General features: G+C 38.3%; 1 protein-coding gene across 1 annotated transcript in view; it reads right to left on the bottom strand.

Annotated features, from left to right (window-relative positions):
• cfap57 (cilia and flagella associated protein 57) overlaps positions 1–12,044 on the bottom strand; it is a 105,130-nt gene that overhangs the window by 17,560 nt on the left and 75,526 nt on the right. The window contains exons 17-21 of the mRNA XM_039734497.1: positions 10,406–10,564; positions 3,595–3,738; positions 2,461–2,577; positions 506–640; positions 279–422 (exon numbers count right to left, since the gene is read on the bottom strand). Coding sequence (XP_039590431.1) covers positions 279–422; positions 506–640; positions 2,461–2,577; positions 3,595–3,738; positions 10,406–10,564 — 699 coding nt within the window. The remainder of the gene's footprint in view (positions 1–278; positions 423–505; positions 641–2,460; positions 2,578–3,594; positions 3,739–10,405; positions 10,565–12,044) is intronic.

Here is a 12,044-nt window from a genome sequence, read left to right as displayed (position 1 = left end):
ATATATTACATAGTGCTTTTAACAGCTGACACTGTAACTGAAAAGCTTAACACATTTCCTAGTGTAGAACTCCATTGAGCATTTACTCTGTGTCCTTACAAGTGACAAAATCCTTACTTTACTTCCTCAAATAACACTACACATTTTATAAGATTTCTGCATTATAGCTGTAAACTCTGACAAATGTACACATTGAAGAGCACTACACATGAACAAATGGGCTTGGCTTGACTTGACTCACTTCACTGCACCATGAAAGTTGTTCAAAATTGTTGTACCTGCATAATCCGGATGTTTTCAGCCCGGTGAATATCTGTGTCCTTTACAAGTTTTTTCTGCAACGAGCCAACACTTCTTTCCAGGTGTTCTCTTTGGCGTGCAAACTCCCTCTGAATATCTGCATCCACTCCTACAATCTCCACCTGCAAGCATAACGCCTGTCACCTTGGAACCTGACCAGCTCATTAAGCATGGGCACCATGCACATTACAGCAAGGTCTCATACCACATCTGACTGGTGGACATATCTGTCATAGAGCTCACGTATGGTGTCTTTCAGCTTCTTTGGTTCTTGAATAAAACCCACGCAGTTGTGCAAGTCAGTTTTAAACCTCTTCACTAATGCTTCTACATCTCGGACCTATTAAAATAAAATTAGTAAAGTTACCAAAAGTGTGATCTTACACTTATCATAAATTATAAAGTACAAACCCAATAAACATTAAATATTGTAGAGATACAGTGTAACATAATTGCCTTTTTCCTGGCTGTTACCTTTTCAATTAGTAAATACCAACCACAGAGACCACTTTTCATTTGCTGCTAATCACTGCCACTGACTACAATGAACTAAGAGGCCTCTGGCAGCCAAGTGGTCAGCACACTAACCTTGTAGAAAGATGTTTCCCGCCCTGGCTTTCCTATCGTCTAAGATTTAAAAGGCTTTCAAAACCCCTAAGCACAGTGTTTGCCAATGAGAGCAAATGGCACAATTTACATGTTGTACTTCTAAATATTTAAATGGGATGTTTAGGTTAATTATTCTTAAGATGGACGACTTCTCATTTTTATAGCAGGTAAAAATCAGGTAAGAGATAATAGAATGATTTCAAAATATTTGATATCTCTTGCCCTATGTGTAGTTTTTCTTCAGTATCCTTGTGAGTCTAAACGTCTTCTCACCACTGCTCCCCTTTGTTGAGCACATCCCCATAAAGACTGCTTCTCTGACTCTTCATTAGTTTCGGGTGCCTTACTTGTCTCCCTGCCTCCTTTAATACTTCCCATCTTTGTAGGTAACTCTCAGTGTGCCTCCTATGCCCTTTGTCCTCCTTGTGTGTCTCACATTCTCATTTGTTTTTTCAATTGCATTACAAAGCCAAACTGGCCAATCACACTAAAGTCAAATTGACCAATCATATTGCTTTGAGGGACTGGACACACACATACAACACTCAGCATAGTCTCTAATGTATCTGCCTTTAGGTTTCAGAACAGTTTGTCCCTCTTAATTTCTGTGCATTGTATATCTTACATTTTTTTGCATATTTTCACCCAGACCCAAATCAAATATCCATCAATCCATCCAAATCAAATATACACAGTATATGTATATATCTCAAAGATATAAAGATCTGGTTGACCAGTAATTCTGAACTGTTCCAGTCTAAGTCAGAGGGGTATACTGTATAAATTAATGTACCTCATGATGGACAGAAGTCCCTTCCAGCCTTTATTCCTGCCTTGCATCTGATGCTGGTGCAGTAGGCCTTGACGTCTACTCCTACTGACCATCAAACAGAATCAAGTGGATTTCTGCCTTGTCCTTAACGCTGTTGGCACAGGAACTAACTCACCTTGATCTTATACTGGTTATTTTCTAGTAATTTTTTAGCCTTTCCATCTCTAAATAGTTCCAATAATATAATGCCATATAGTCTAATATTTAGCATGAGAGTGAAGCTGCTTCACGAACCCCACTTCTTGCGTTTAACTCCCATGCCTGGTCACAGTCCACAAGAAGTTTCTTTTCTAAAGCATTTTCTTCAAACATTTTTAAAGATTTTCAAGTTGGGTGAACTGGGGAAAAAAAATGGGCCTTGGTGTGAGCTCCAGTGTGGGTGTGTGCATGAGGCTGCCAACTGAAGGACTGGTGCCCTATTCAGTGATGGTTCCTTCCTTTCATCCAGCACTGATAAGATAGGACCCTGCCCCTGCAACCTACAGTTGGATTAAGTGGGTTTGAGAATATTACACTAAAAATTCAATTTTTTCATCATTGTTCACCTTTGTAGGCAATAAAATATTTGATTTCATATTGTATCCTGATTTCCTGTCCACTACATTGCTAATGATTTCCCATTTTTCTGATTGGTTAACTGACTGGACATTTCCTAATGTCTGTTTTATTCTACAATTAGCACTTTTGTGAGTGTTTTAACACTGCTGATTATTGAATACCCTCTGCATCTCCTTTTGCTTCTCCTTATTGGTCGCTTTCAGCTTCTGCTGCAGTTCTGTGATATTCAGTTCCAGCTGTGTATTCTTACTGTGGAAACGCTCCAGTTCTTCCTCCATCTGCCAACACAGATCAACACACATTACTTTGCTTATTGATATGTTTAGAAGAAGCACCTCATAAGTCACTCCAGCCAGAAATGCACACATAGTATAAACAAATGAATGCATTACATTATACAGCAAAAGAACAATAAGATGAACAAAGGGAACACACAAAAGTTATTAAACAGTACATGAAATTAAGAAGTTGGCCATTCCACAGTCAGGTGCATTTATACTACAATCAAGCAGAACCCTAGACAGGGGATCTCCATTGATATAATTATGTGACTTCTAAAACGAATGAGCTGCACCAGCGATCATTAGGTTGTGTTATACTAAAGGGGATGAATACTTATTAGATCAATTATTTTGTTTTATATTTTTAATTAATTTAGGCCACTCTGCAGAGCTGTGTATTCTCTTTGACATTAAGGAGTCTTTTTCTGTTGATCAGGGTCAAAAGAGCCAAGTTAAATCCACTGTGAATAAATGTTGGATAAGAAAATTGGTGGCACGGTGGCGCAGTGCCTCGCAGTAAGGAGACCCGGGTTCGCTTCCCAGGTAACTTCCTGCGTGGAGTTTGCATGTTCTCCCCGTGTCTGTGTGGGTTTCCTCCCACAGTCCAAAGACATGCAGGTTAGGTGCCTTGGTGATCCTAAATTGTCCCTAGTGTGTGCTTGGTGTGTGGGCATGTGTGCCCTGTGGTGGGCAGGTGCCCTGCCAGGAGTTTGTTCCTGCCTTGCGCCCTGTGCTGGCTGGTAATGTAGTGTTAGGATGTAGCGGGTTGGACAATGACATACTGATAACAAGAAAATTGTGAAAAATTCCAAGGAGGTGAAAACTTTTTATAGACATTGTAAATATCATAGGTCACCATATAGTGGGATGAAACCCCAGCATGTGGCATAGCTCCCTGGAATTGGAGAAGGGAATTTTTTATTACCTGAAAGCAGAGGGAATCTGAAATATTATTTAAAGAAAAGCTGTCGCCATTCTACCTTTGCCCCCAATTAGATTTCTGATCCTACTCACCTCTTGAATTTGTTCTTTCATTTCTTTAATTTCATTTTCTCTTGGTTCAATCTGCTTTTTCAGCTCTTTGATTTTGTAATCCAATACAAACTTAAATTTTTCCAACTCCTGGTTTTTCTTTTTCAGGTCATATATACGTTTCTCCTACAATAATAAATCAATAAATATGTTAATAAGCACACATGTCCTCTCTTTATCTGTTTCACACAACAGCAATTGGAGAATAGAGTATTGCATATGGATGCTGCACATTTGCCTGGCCTCTAGTATGTCTACTAACATTAAACAGTTGGCGGACATACTTTTTTTTCTAAACTGGTAACTGCAGGACTAACAGGATAGAAAACAACTGAGTATAAGAGGTACTTGTATCTTGTATTCAGACACCAAAAAGGTGTGTGCTACTGCCTTTTAAGTAGCTACATTCATACCAATGTGTGCATGCTGCTGAGGAACCTGGTAAGGTAAGCAGACACAGCTCTAAATAATAATAAATACATCAAAGTAAGTAATATTAGTTTATAACTAGGAAAACATTATTTATCTATAAAATAACCCATTACATCTTGCCTGCAAGAGAGGACACAGCAAACTATACTTCCTTAGAAGACTGGCATCTTTCAACATCTGCAATAAGATGCTGCAGATGTTCTACCAGACGGTTGTGACGAGCGCCCTCTTCTATACGGTGGTGTGCTGGGGAGGCAGCATAAAGAAGAGGGACGCCTTACGCCTGGACAAACTGGTGAGGAAGGCAGGCTGTATTGTAGGCACGGAGCTGGACAGTTTGACATCCGTGGCAGAGCGACGGGCGCTGAGCAGACTCCTGTCAATCATGGAGAATCCACTGCATCCACTGAACAGGATCATCTCCAGACAGAGGAGCAGCTTCAGCGGCAGACTGAGGAGACCCCATTTTCCCCTTGGGATTAATAAAGTATCTATCTATCTGAAGAAGGGGCCTGAGCTGCCGCGAAAGCTTGCATATTGTAATCTTTTTAGTAAGCCAATAAAAGGGGTCATTTTGCTTGACTTTTCTCTGCATTCATAATGGCTAACATGGTACAACACCCTAGTAATAAAATAACCCAGAAAAGATACTTATTGTAGCCTAAAGATACAAAATCGTCTGTCCAAGAGTGTACTATTGAAAATGGACCAGGAAAGAAAGGATCTAAGGAAATTTTAAAAGAGTAAAAATCAAGTTAGGTCCACAGTGAAAAGATCAAAAGAGACAGAAACCAAGACGTAAAACGCTAGGCAAAAAAATCAAATTCAAAAGTTTAAAACCTTTGTAGCCGCCGAAGTGTAAGGCGAGTTCAAGCACGGGTAAAATGCGTGCCGAAAGAAATCTCTTATTTCAAAAGTTCATTTTAAAAATATTTAGTGAAAATTCAGAGCAAATAATCCACACAAGAATAAAGAAAAAAGCTGTTACACATGTAGAATAAAAGGCAAAAAAAAGGGAAACATTTATCTTCTCTAAACTTAGTTTTTCTTGTAAAACTTTAGTTGTTTCTATAATTAAAGATTCTTAACTTCTTCTTCTGTACACTTTTTAATGTACGGCGCAGCACTTTCAATTAAGTGCTTTGTCTTACATGTTACTTGGCACACAAAACACGCACACAAGGCATGCAATTCTTAAAAGGCTCGTAAGGCCCGGTTTAAAACCATGTGCCCTCTACACCTTACACATGGCAAGGCTGATCATTAACTGAGAATAATGTTTAGTCAGAGAAATTAGAAATAGCTAGAATATACCAATTCTATTCAACTGATGGGGATTTTAGGAACCTCCCATGGATTATGCACTATCATTTAGTAAAACATTTATGATTCTTATGTAACTAGGAAATGGCTCTTACAACCTCAAAAAAAATGAAACTAAATAAACCTTTTCCTATTTTATTAGCACAAACTATCATAGCAATCAAAAAGCTTGGATGCTGTGCGCTACATTTAATCTTAAATAGCATGATGGCGATTGTGTGACACCCACGCATGTCCAACCCTATGACTAGACAGTGGAGCACCTTTAAAAAAACTGCTGAAAACTTAATCCTGATGTTCTGTATATTCAATTAATTATCATTATCATTCATGATGGCTCCGTAATCCTTACTAACCCCTACTTTCTCTTATGTTCTTATTCCGCTTTTTTGTGGTGCTGATCTGCGCCACCACCACCTGATCAAAGCACCGTGATGTCCCTTCATTGATGGATTAAAGACCAGAAGTCCACATGACCATCATCATCAAGTTCTTCCATGTAAATCCTGAATACCATGCGGACTGATTGAGGTAATTGATGTTAGGTAGAATGCCTAGAGGGGCTGGGTGGTCTCATGGTCTGGAATCCCTGCAGATTGTATTTTTTTCTCCAGCCATGTGGAGTTTGTTTTTGTTTTTTCTGTCCTCCCTGACCATCGGACCTTACTTTTATGCTATGTTAATTAGTGTTCCCTAATTCTATTTTCTTATTTATTTTGTCTTTTTTCTCTTTCTTTATTATGTAAAGCACTTTGAGCTACATCATTTGTATGAAAATGTGCTATAGAAATAAATGTTGTTGTTGTAGCCATGGCACTGTCATTAACATACAACATGGAAAAGCCTGGGACCAAAGATTCTTAAAATTGTGACAGTTGCAATATGAACATATTTATCAAATGGCGCCATGATGACGTCACCTACACACATAAAAACAATGGTTTGTTAATTGCAATTTACTCGGCTGTACGGTTCCTCGTAGCACGATTGCTTGACAAACCACCATTTCATTCTGTGAAGGGTTCTTTACATACAAAATTGATTTTTTGGGAGTTGAAAAGGTTCCTAATGCTAGGAAAAAACAGATATCTTTAAGGTATAGTAAACTACCTAGCAGAATACAACAGATCAAGGAACCCTGAAGTGATCCTGTGTTACTGTATGCTGCAGGAGAACTTTTATATAATAGTAATAAAAGTTCTTTAAGAAAACCTTCATGTGGATGGTTCCTTTGGGAAGCGCACACAAATGGTTCCCTTATGGCATCACTCAGAAGAAGCACTTGGCTAATTTATTTTAAGAATGGATATAATGTGAAAAATTCAAAATAATACAAAAGCATAATTTTTTATGAAAATTTTATTTAAAATAAAAATATAATATTTCAAAATGATTAAAACAAAACTGAGTGTGTCTAAGAACCATGCTGAACATCCTCTCAGTGACAAACTAACAGTGAGGACTTTCAGGCAACGAATCATTCAGCAGAAATGTGTCAAGAAACACAACTGGGGGCTCCTTTATACCAACAGCAATACACTTGCATAATGTCTCATTGGGACTGTGATAGCCAGGTCAAAACTTTTCTTGCTTTACAGTCATTCCAGTGTGTGTTTAGAGCAAAGTGGGTCTGTATATTTATTTATTTACTAGCTTTGTAAGACCATGCAGTAAAAAGCCCGGGGTCCTAGAAACTATTGAAATTGTCAGAAAAAAAATTGAAATGTAGAGATGTCAGGTAATTGAAAGGAACTACTCTGGGCATCTGTCTCCTAGGAGGTTTTGGTTTACTGGCGTGCTTGAATAGCTTGTGCTTTAGCGGCGGGAGGAAAATTAAAAGGGATACTGTTTTGCCGATGTCAGCAGCTAAGCGAGTTTGCCTTTCTTCTGAGGTTTCGTTTTGCTGATGTGCTCGCCTCGCTTCTGTTATTAGCAGCTAAGCGAGTTTTCTGTTTCCTCGTAGGTGGGGAGACCTTACCCCGACTCCACCTCTCACTTCGGGGTTGGACAGACAGACACACACTTCCATGCATAGACGTTTATATATAAAATTTAAAAAGCTTCTGCCAAAAATCTAATTTCCCATGGACACAATTAAAGTTAATTAGTTTGCCAGTTTGTTAGTTAATTAGTTTGCTTGTTCATTCTAACAACAGTACACTCAAAAAGCCAAAGAATATTAAATAATAACTAAAAGGAAAACACTAGAATAAACAATAAAGAACTAAAAATCATAAATTACAAAGATGAATCGAGACAGGTAGCAGAAGTATTCTCCACTCACAAACTTCAATCCAAAAGATTTTCTAAAACAAGTGTAAAATGTAGCTCTCATTTCCTATAAACTGACCAGTCACACTAAAGCCAAACTGACCAACCATATTACCCTCTACCCTGCATTCTTAAATCTTCTGTAGGTATTTCTCCCACAATAACTAATAATGCACTGTTTCCCAGCCTTTAATCTAAAAAGAAGGAGTTGCATGGAGCATCAAGCCACTCCATACCAGTCTGTCTCTCATCGCAGCTTACTTTCTTCATTAAACCCAATGTGTTTGCTTTCAAATTAAATATTGAAGTTGTTCACTTCATTCAATTTCCTGTTCATTTTACTCTACATGTATTTGTGTAAATAATAAATAGCAATGCACTTGATTCTATATTATTGGACAGCAATAATATACTGCATAATGTTGGAGTGTTCATTACTTTCGCTTCATCATCCGGCATTTCCTCTTGTAGGACAAGCAACCTGTGAGCTATCTTCATTTATAAATTTCTTTGAGTGTATATATGTGTGTGTGTGTGCACATTTGGTGTGTCTCTGCATGTGCATACATGTCTATTTAAATAAATGGTGTAACTCAAAAGCTACTCATGCAAAACCTTGGCAAATAAATAGGACAGGTTTCATGACTAAAAGTAATAGACTGCAAAAATTGCAGCTGAATAAAAAAAATGTATGAAAGTTATCTTTGGAAATAGGTCGTACTGTTTTTGGAGAATACGAAGATAAGTACTTGAACAAACTGGACCAGAAACAATATACTTGGAGCCTGTAACAAGGCCAACATGGATCAACTTGTTTGAAGAAGATACAGTAGATTCAATTAGTATACAAGCGATTATTCAGGGCGGATATCTCAGAAATTGCTTTTTCTAAAATGTTCTGTCTTTACTCGGATGGAGTCATCCAGGAGAGCTCTACACAATAGAAGACAACGCATAAGTTTCTGAAGAAAATTTTTGTTTTAAGATGTGAAAATCAATTTTGATTTTCAATAGACAACACGCTAAAATCAACTTTTATCATCATTTTAACATTGTAGAATTAGAATCTGAACTTAACTTTTGACCGTATCACCAAACTTCAACTTACATAGAAGTGAAAAGCAATTAATAAATTAGAAAAAAATTGAACTGATAAAATAAAGGAAACACAAAAACAAAAGGCCGAAATTTTGGGCCACTGGATGTGTACACATTCATAAATATGGGTAAAAGGAGAAGTGTGCCATCTGCTGTGCTTTCCTGGAAATGGCAAGATAAATGGGTAGATTGTAAATATCAAATTATTCCTAAGAACGGTACATTTCCCAGGCTTCAATTCTATTTTATGCACATTGAACAATTACTGTATGTACCTTCTACCTTCCTTGTCTAATAACCACAAGATAAACGAATCGAATACACTTGCCCATTAAGTTATTTTTCAACATACTGTAGGATTCTCCAGCTCACTTAACCCAATTCAGAGTCATTCTGGGCCAGATCCTATCCGGGCATTACTAAACAATACAATACAATACAATACAATTTATTTTTGTAGAGCCCAAAATCACACAAGAAGTGCCACAATGGGCTTTAACAGGCCCTGCCTCTTGACAGACCCCAGCCTTGACTCTCTAAGAAGACAAGAAAAAACTCCCTAAAAAAACCTTGTAGGGAAAAAAATGGAAGAAACCTTGGGAAAGGCAATTCAAAAAGAGACCCCTTTCCAGGTAGGTGGGACGTGCAGTTGGTGACAAAAAGAAGGGGGTCAATACAATACAATACACAGAACAGAACAAATCCTCAATACAGTATGAAAATACAAATTTTAGAAGTATGTAGCAGAATTTAACAGTAGATGATACCACATAATATGATTTGGATTTGTTTATATTCCTGGAGACCTCATCCATCAAGCTGCCTCCCCCATTTGGCGATTCCACAGCTGGAATAGTGCTGGGCCAGCCAATCCAATGAAAGAACCCTTCTTTCCCACAATTCCTGTGATCCTCCATCAGGGATGACTTTACCTTAGGCAGGCAAAACAACTTGGCAGGTGGGCACTAGGTGCGTATTAGGCACTAGCCAGATAGTAGTCCATCGCAGGACTTCTTCATACACTCATCCATACTCTCAGGTGAACACTTTAGAATTGCTAATCAATCTGACACACTTATCTTTAAAGACGTAGAAGAATAAGTAGAGTACATGGAGAAACATCTCAGACAAACAGGGGTGATCATGCAAACTCAGACACAGGCCATCTGTGGCATTCATACCCAAGATACTGGACCATGAAACAGTTGTGCCACTGTGCTACCAGAATATGAGTACGGAGGTCAAAAATCGGGAAGACCTTGTCTAGCCCATCTCTTCTGTCACAGATATACCAACCTTAAACATTTTGGCAAAAATTAAAAATAGACACAGAATATTGGTGAAGACTGTGAAGAGTTGAATGAATAAGCAGACTCAGTAAATAGACGGCTGGCTGCATGGTCACTTGTTCAGTGTCTGATATTATTCACTGTTTAGTCAAGAAAGTAAGTTCTAGTTACCCCTATGGCACATATTACTTAGGGCCTTGAAGTTAATTTTTCAAGTTCAGTATTCCCAAAATGTTAACTGTTACATTCAGAATTAGCAAAACTCTGAGTCAAGTCCTTTATGAGAACTCCTATAAATAAGCTTTTACTCGTATGATGGCAACTTCAAATAAAACTTACAGAATTTGCTAGCAATTTAGAGCCCAGTTGGCTATACACACCTTGTCTTGGATGGTCTCATCTCTCTCCTGGATCTCCTTCTTCAGCCCAGAGATATCCTTCTCTAGGGACTTGATGACTTCTTGCAGTTTCTGTTGCTCTAATTTCAGCTTCTCAATTTCAAAGTTCCTGTCTTCAATGTCCTTCTGCAGACTGCTTAACTATTTGAGGAGAAAAGAAACAGATGATCAGCAATGACTTCACTCTTAAGGGACACTTCGTAAATTAGCACCTGGAGTGCCACAGCAAAGGGTCTGAATTCGTATAGGAATGAGACACTTCAGTTATTAATCCTCTCATATAATACGCTACCGTGGCTGTCCGTTTGTCTGTCCAGGATTTTTAAATCACCTGTAGCTCTCAAACCGTGTGAACTATTGACCTGCAATTTGGTACACATATACTACGTGACATCTACTATCCACTTTCAGGATGACGAGTGACCTCCAAGGTTATTCCTCTTTTTATTTTTATTTTATTGTAGAATCAACTCTTGGCAGCAGCTTTGGGGCGCATACGTATGGGCGCCGTTCTCATCCCTACCACCTTCGCTGTCATTTCTCCTACCTCTTCATATCTTAAATCATTCTGGAGGCAGATTGATGAGCTTAAGTGAAAAATTAAGGAAAACGTACTAAGTAATTGCAACACAAACATTGACTTAATCAGTTTTAATTCGAAAGATGCTGACGAAAGAAGAGAAGAATTGGGCCGCTAGGGTGGACAAAAGAAGAGCTGCTCAGGAAACAGCAAGCACATCAATCTCTGAGCAAACGAATGATAAACATACAGAGTAAGAGGCGGAAAACTATACATCAAGTGTATTCACTGCAGTGAGCTGTTACTGGTTTTAAATAAATCTGCATGTTTACAGTTTTTAAGTGTAGACCAATGGACAAATAGGGCAGAATTATCTTATCAGTTAAAAGTAAATCTACAACGCAATAAAGTGTGCAATATCATGAAAGAGTCTGAATGCTTTCTGAATCCTCTGTAATTGAACTGAAAAAGAAATTGAAGGTTTCATACAAAGGCGTCTATTACTGTCTTGGCTCTAACCAGGAGAGAAAAACAAATGGAAGGCCCAGATGCACAACCGCACAAGAGGAAAAGCACATCAAAGTACTTAATTTGAGAAACAGATGACTTGTAGGTTCTCAGTTGGAAGCTTCCTTGGCAGTCTGTTGTATGGAATAACCTTAATTTCACAAAACAACTATAGACTGACATATTTCTGGAGAAAGTTGTTTTGTTTTGCCTAGTATTGAACCCAGAAGTACACTTCAGGAATGCCAGAACCTTGCAACTAATGGAAAGACAACTGACTTCCTTTACTAATCAGAATAACAGCAATTCTAACACAACTGCGAAGGTCTCTCTAACAACCAATTAGCATTTAAACCGGACTGAGGGTGAGCTAAGATCCAGAAAGCAAATGAGCAATGGCCCAATGCTGGCCCATACTTACCACTTTCATATGGCCCACATACCTCCATGGAATGACAGTGATGAACTGATCTATCTGGCTACCAGAGCACAATCACAAATCAACCTTTATTAAAAACATATCCCAGGTATACTATGGAGCAAAACTGGACCAGAGCAAATGCCACAACTGAGCCCCCCCTAAGAGAGTGAAGT

Source organism: Polypterus senegalus, chromosome 14 (genome assembly GCF_016835505.1).
Source record: "Polypterus senegalus isolate Bchr_013 chromosome 14, ASM1683550v1, whole genome shotgun sequence".
NCBI classification, from domain to species: Eukaryota; Metazoa; Chordata; class Cladistia; order Polypteriformes; family Polypteridae; genus Polypterus; species Polypterus senegalus.
This window is presented reverse-complemented; position numbering and strand designations above follow the sequence as displayed.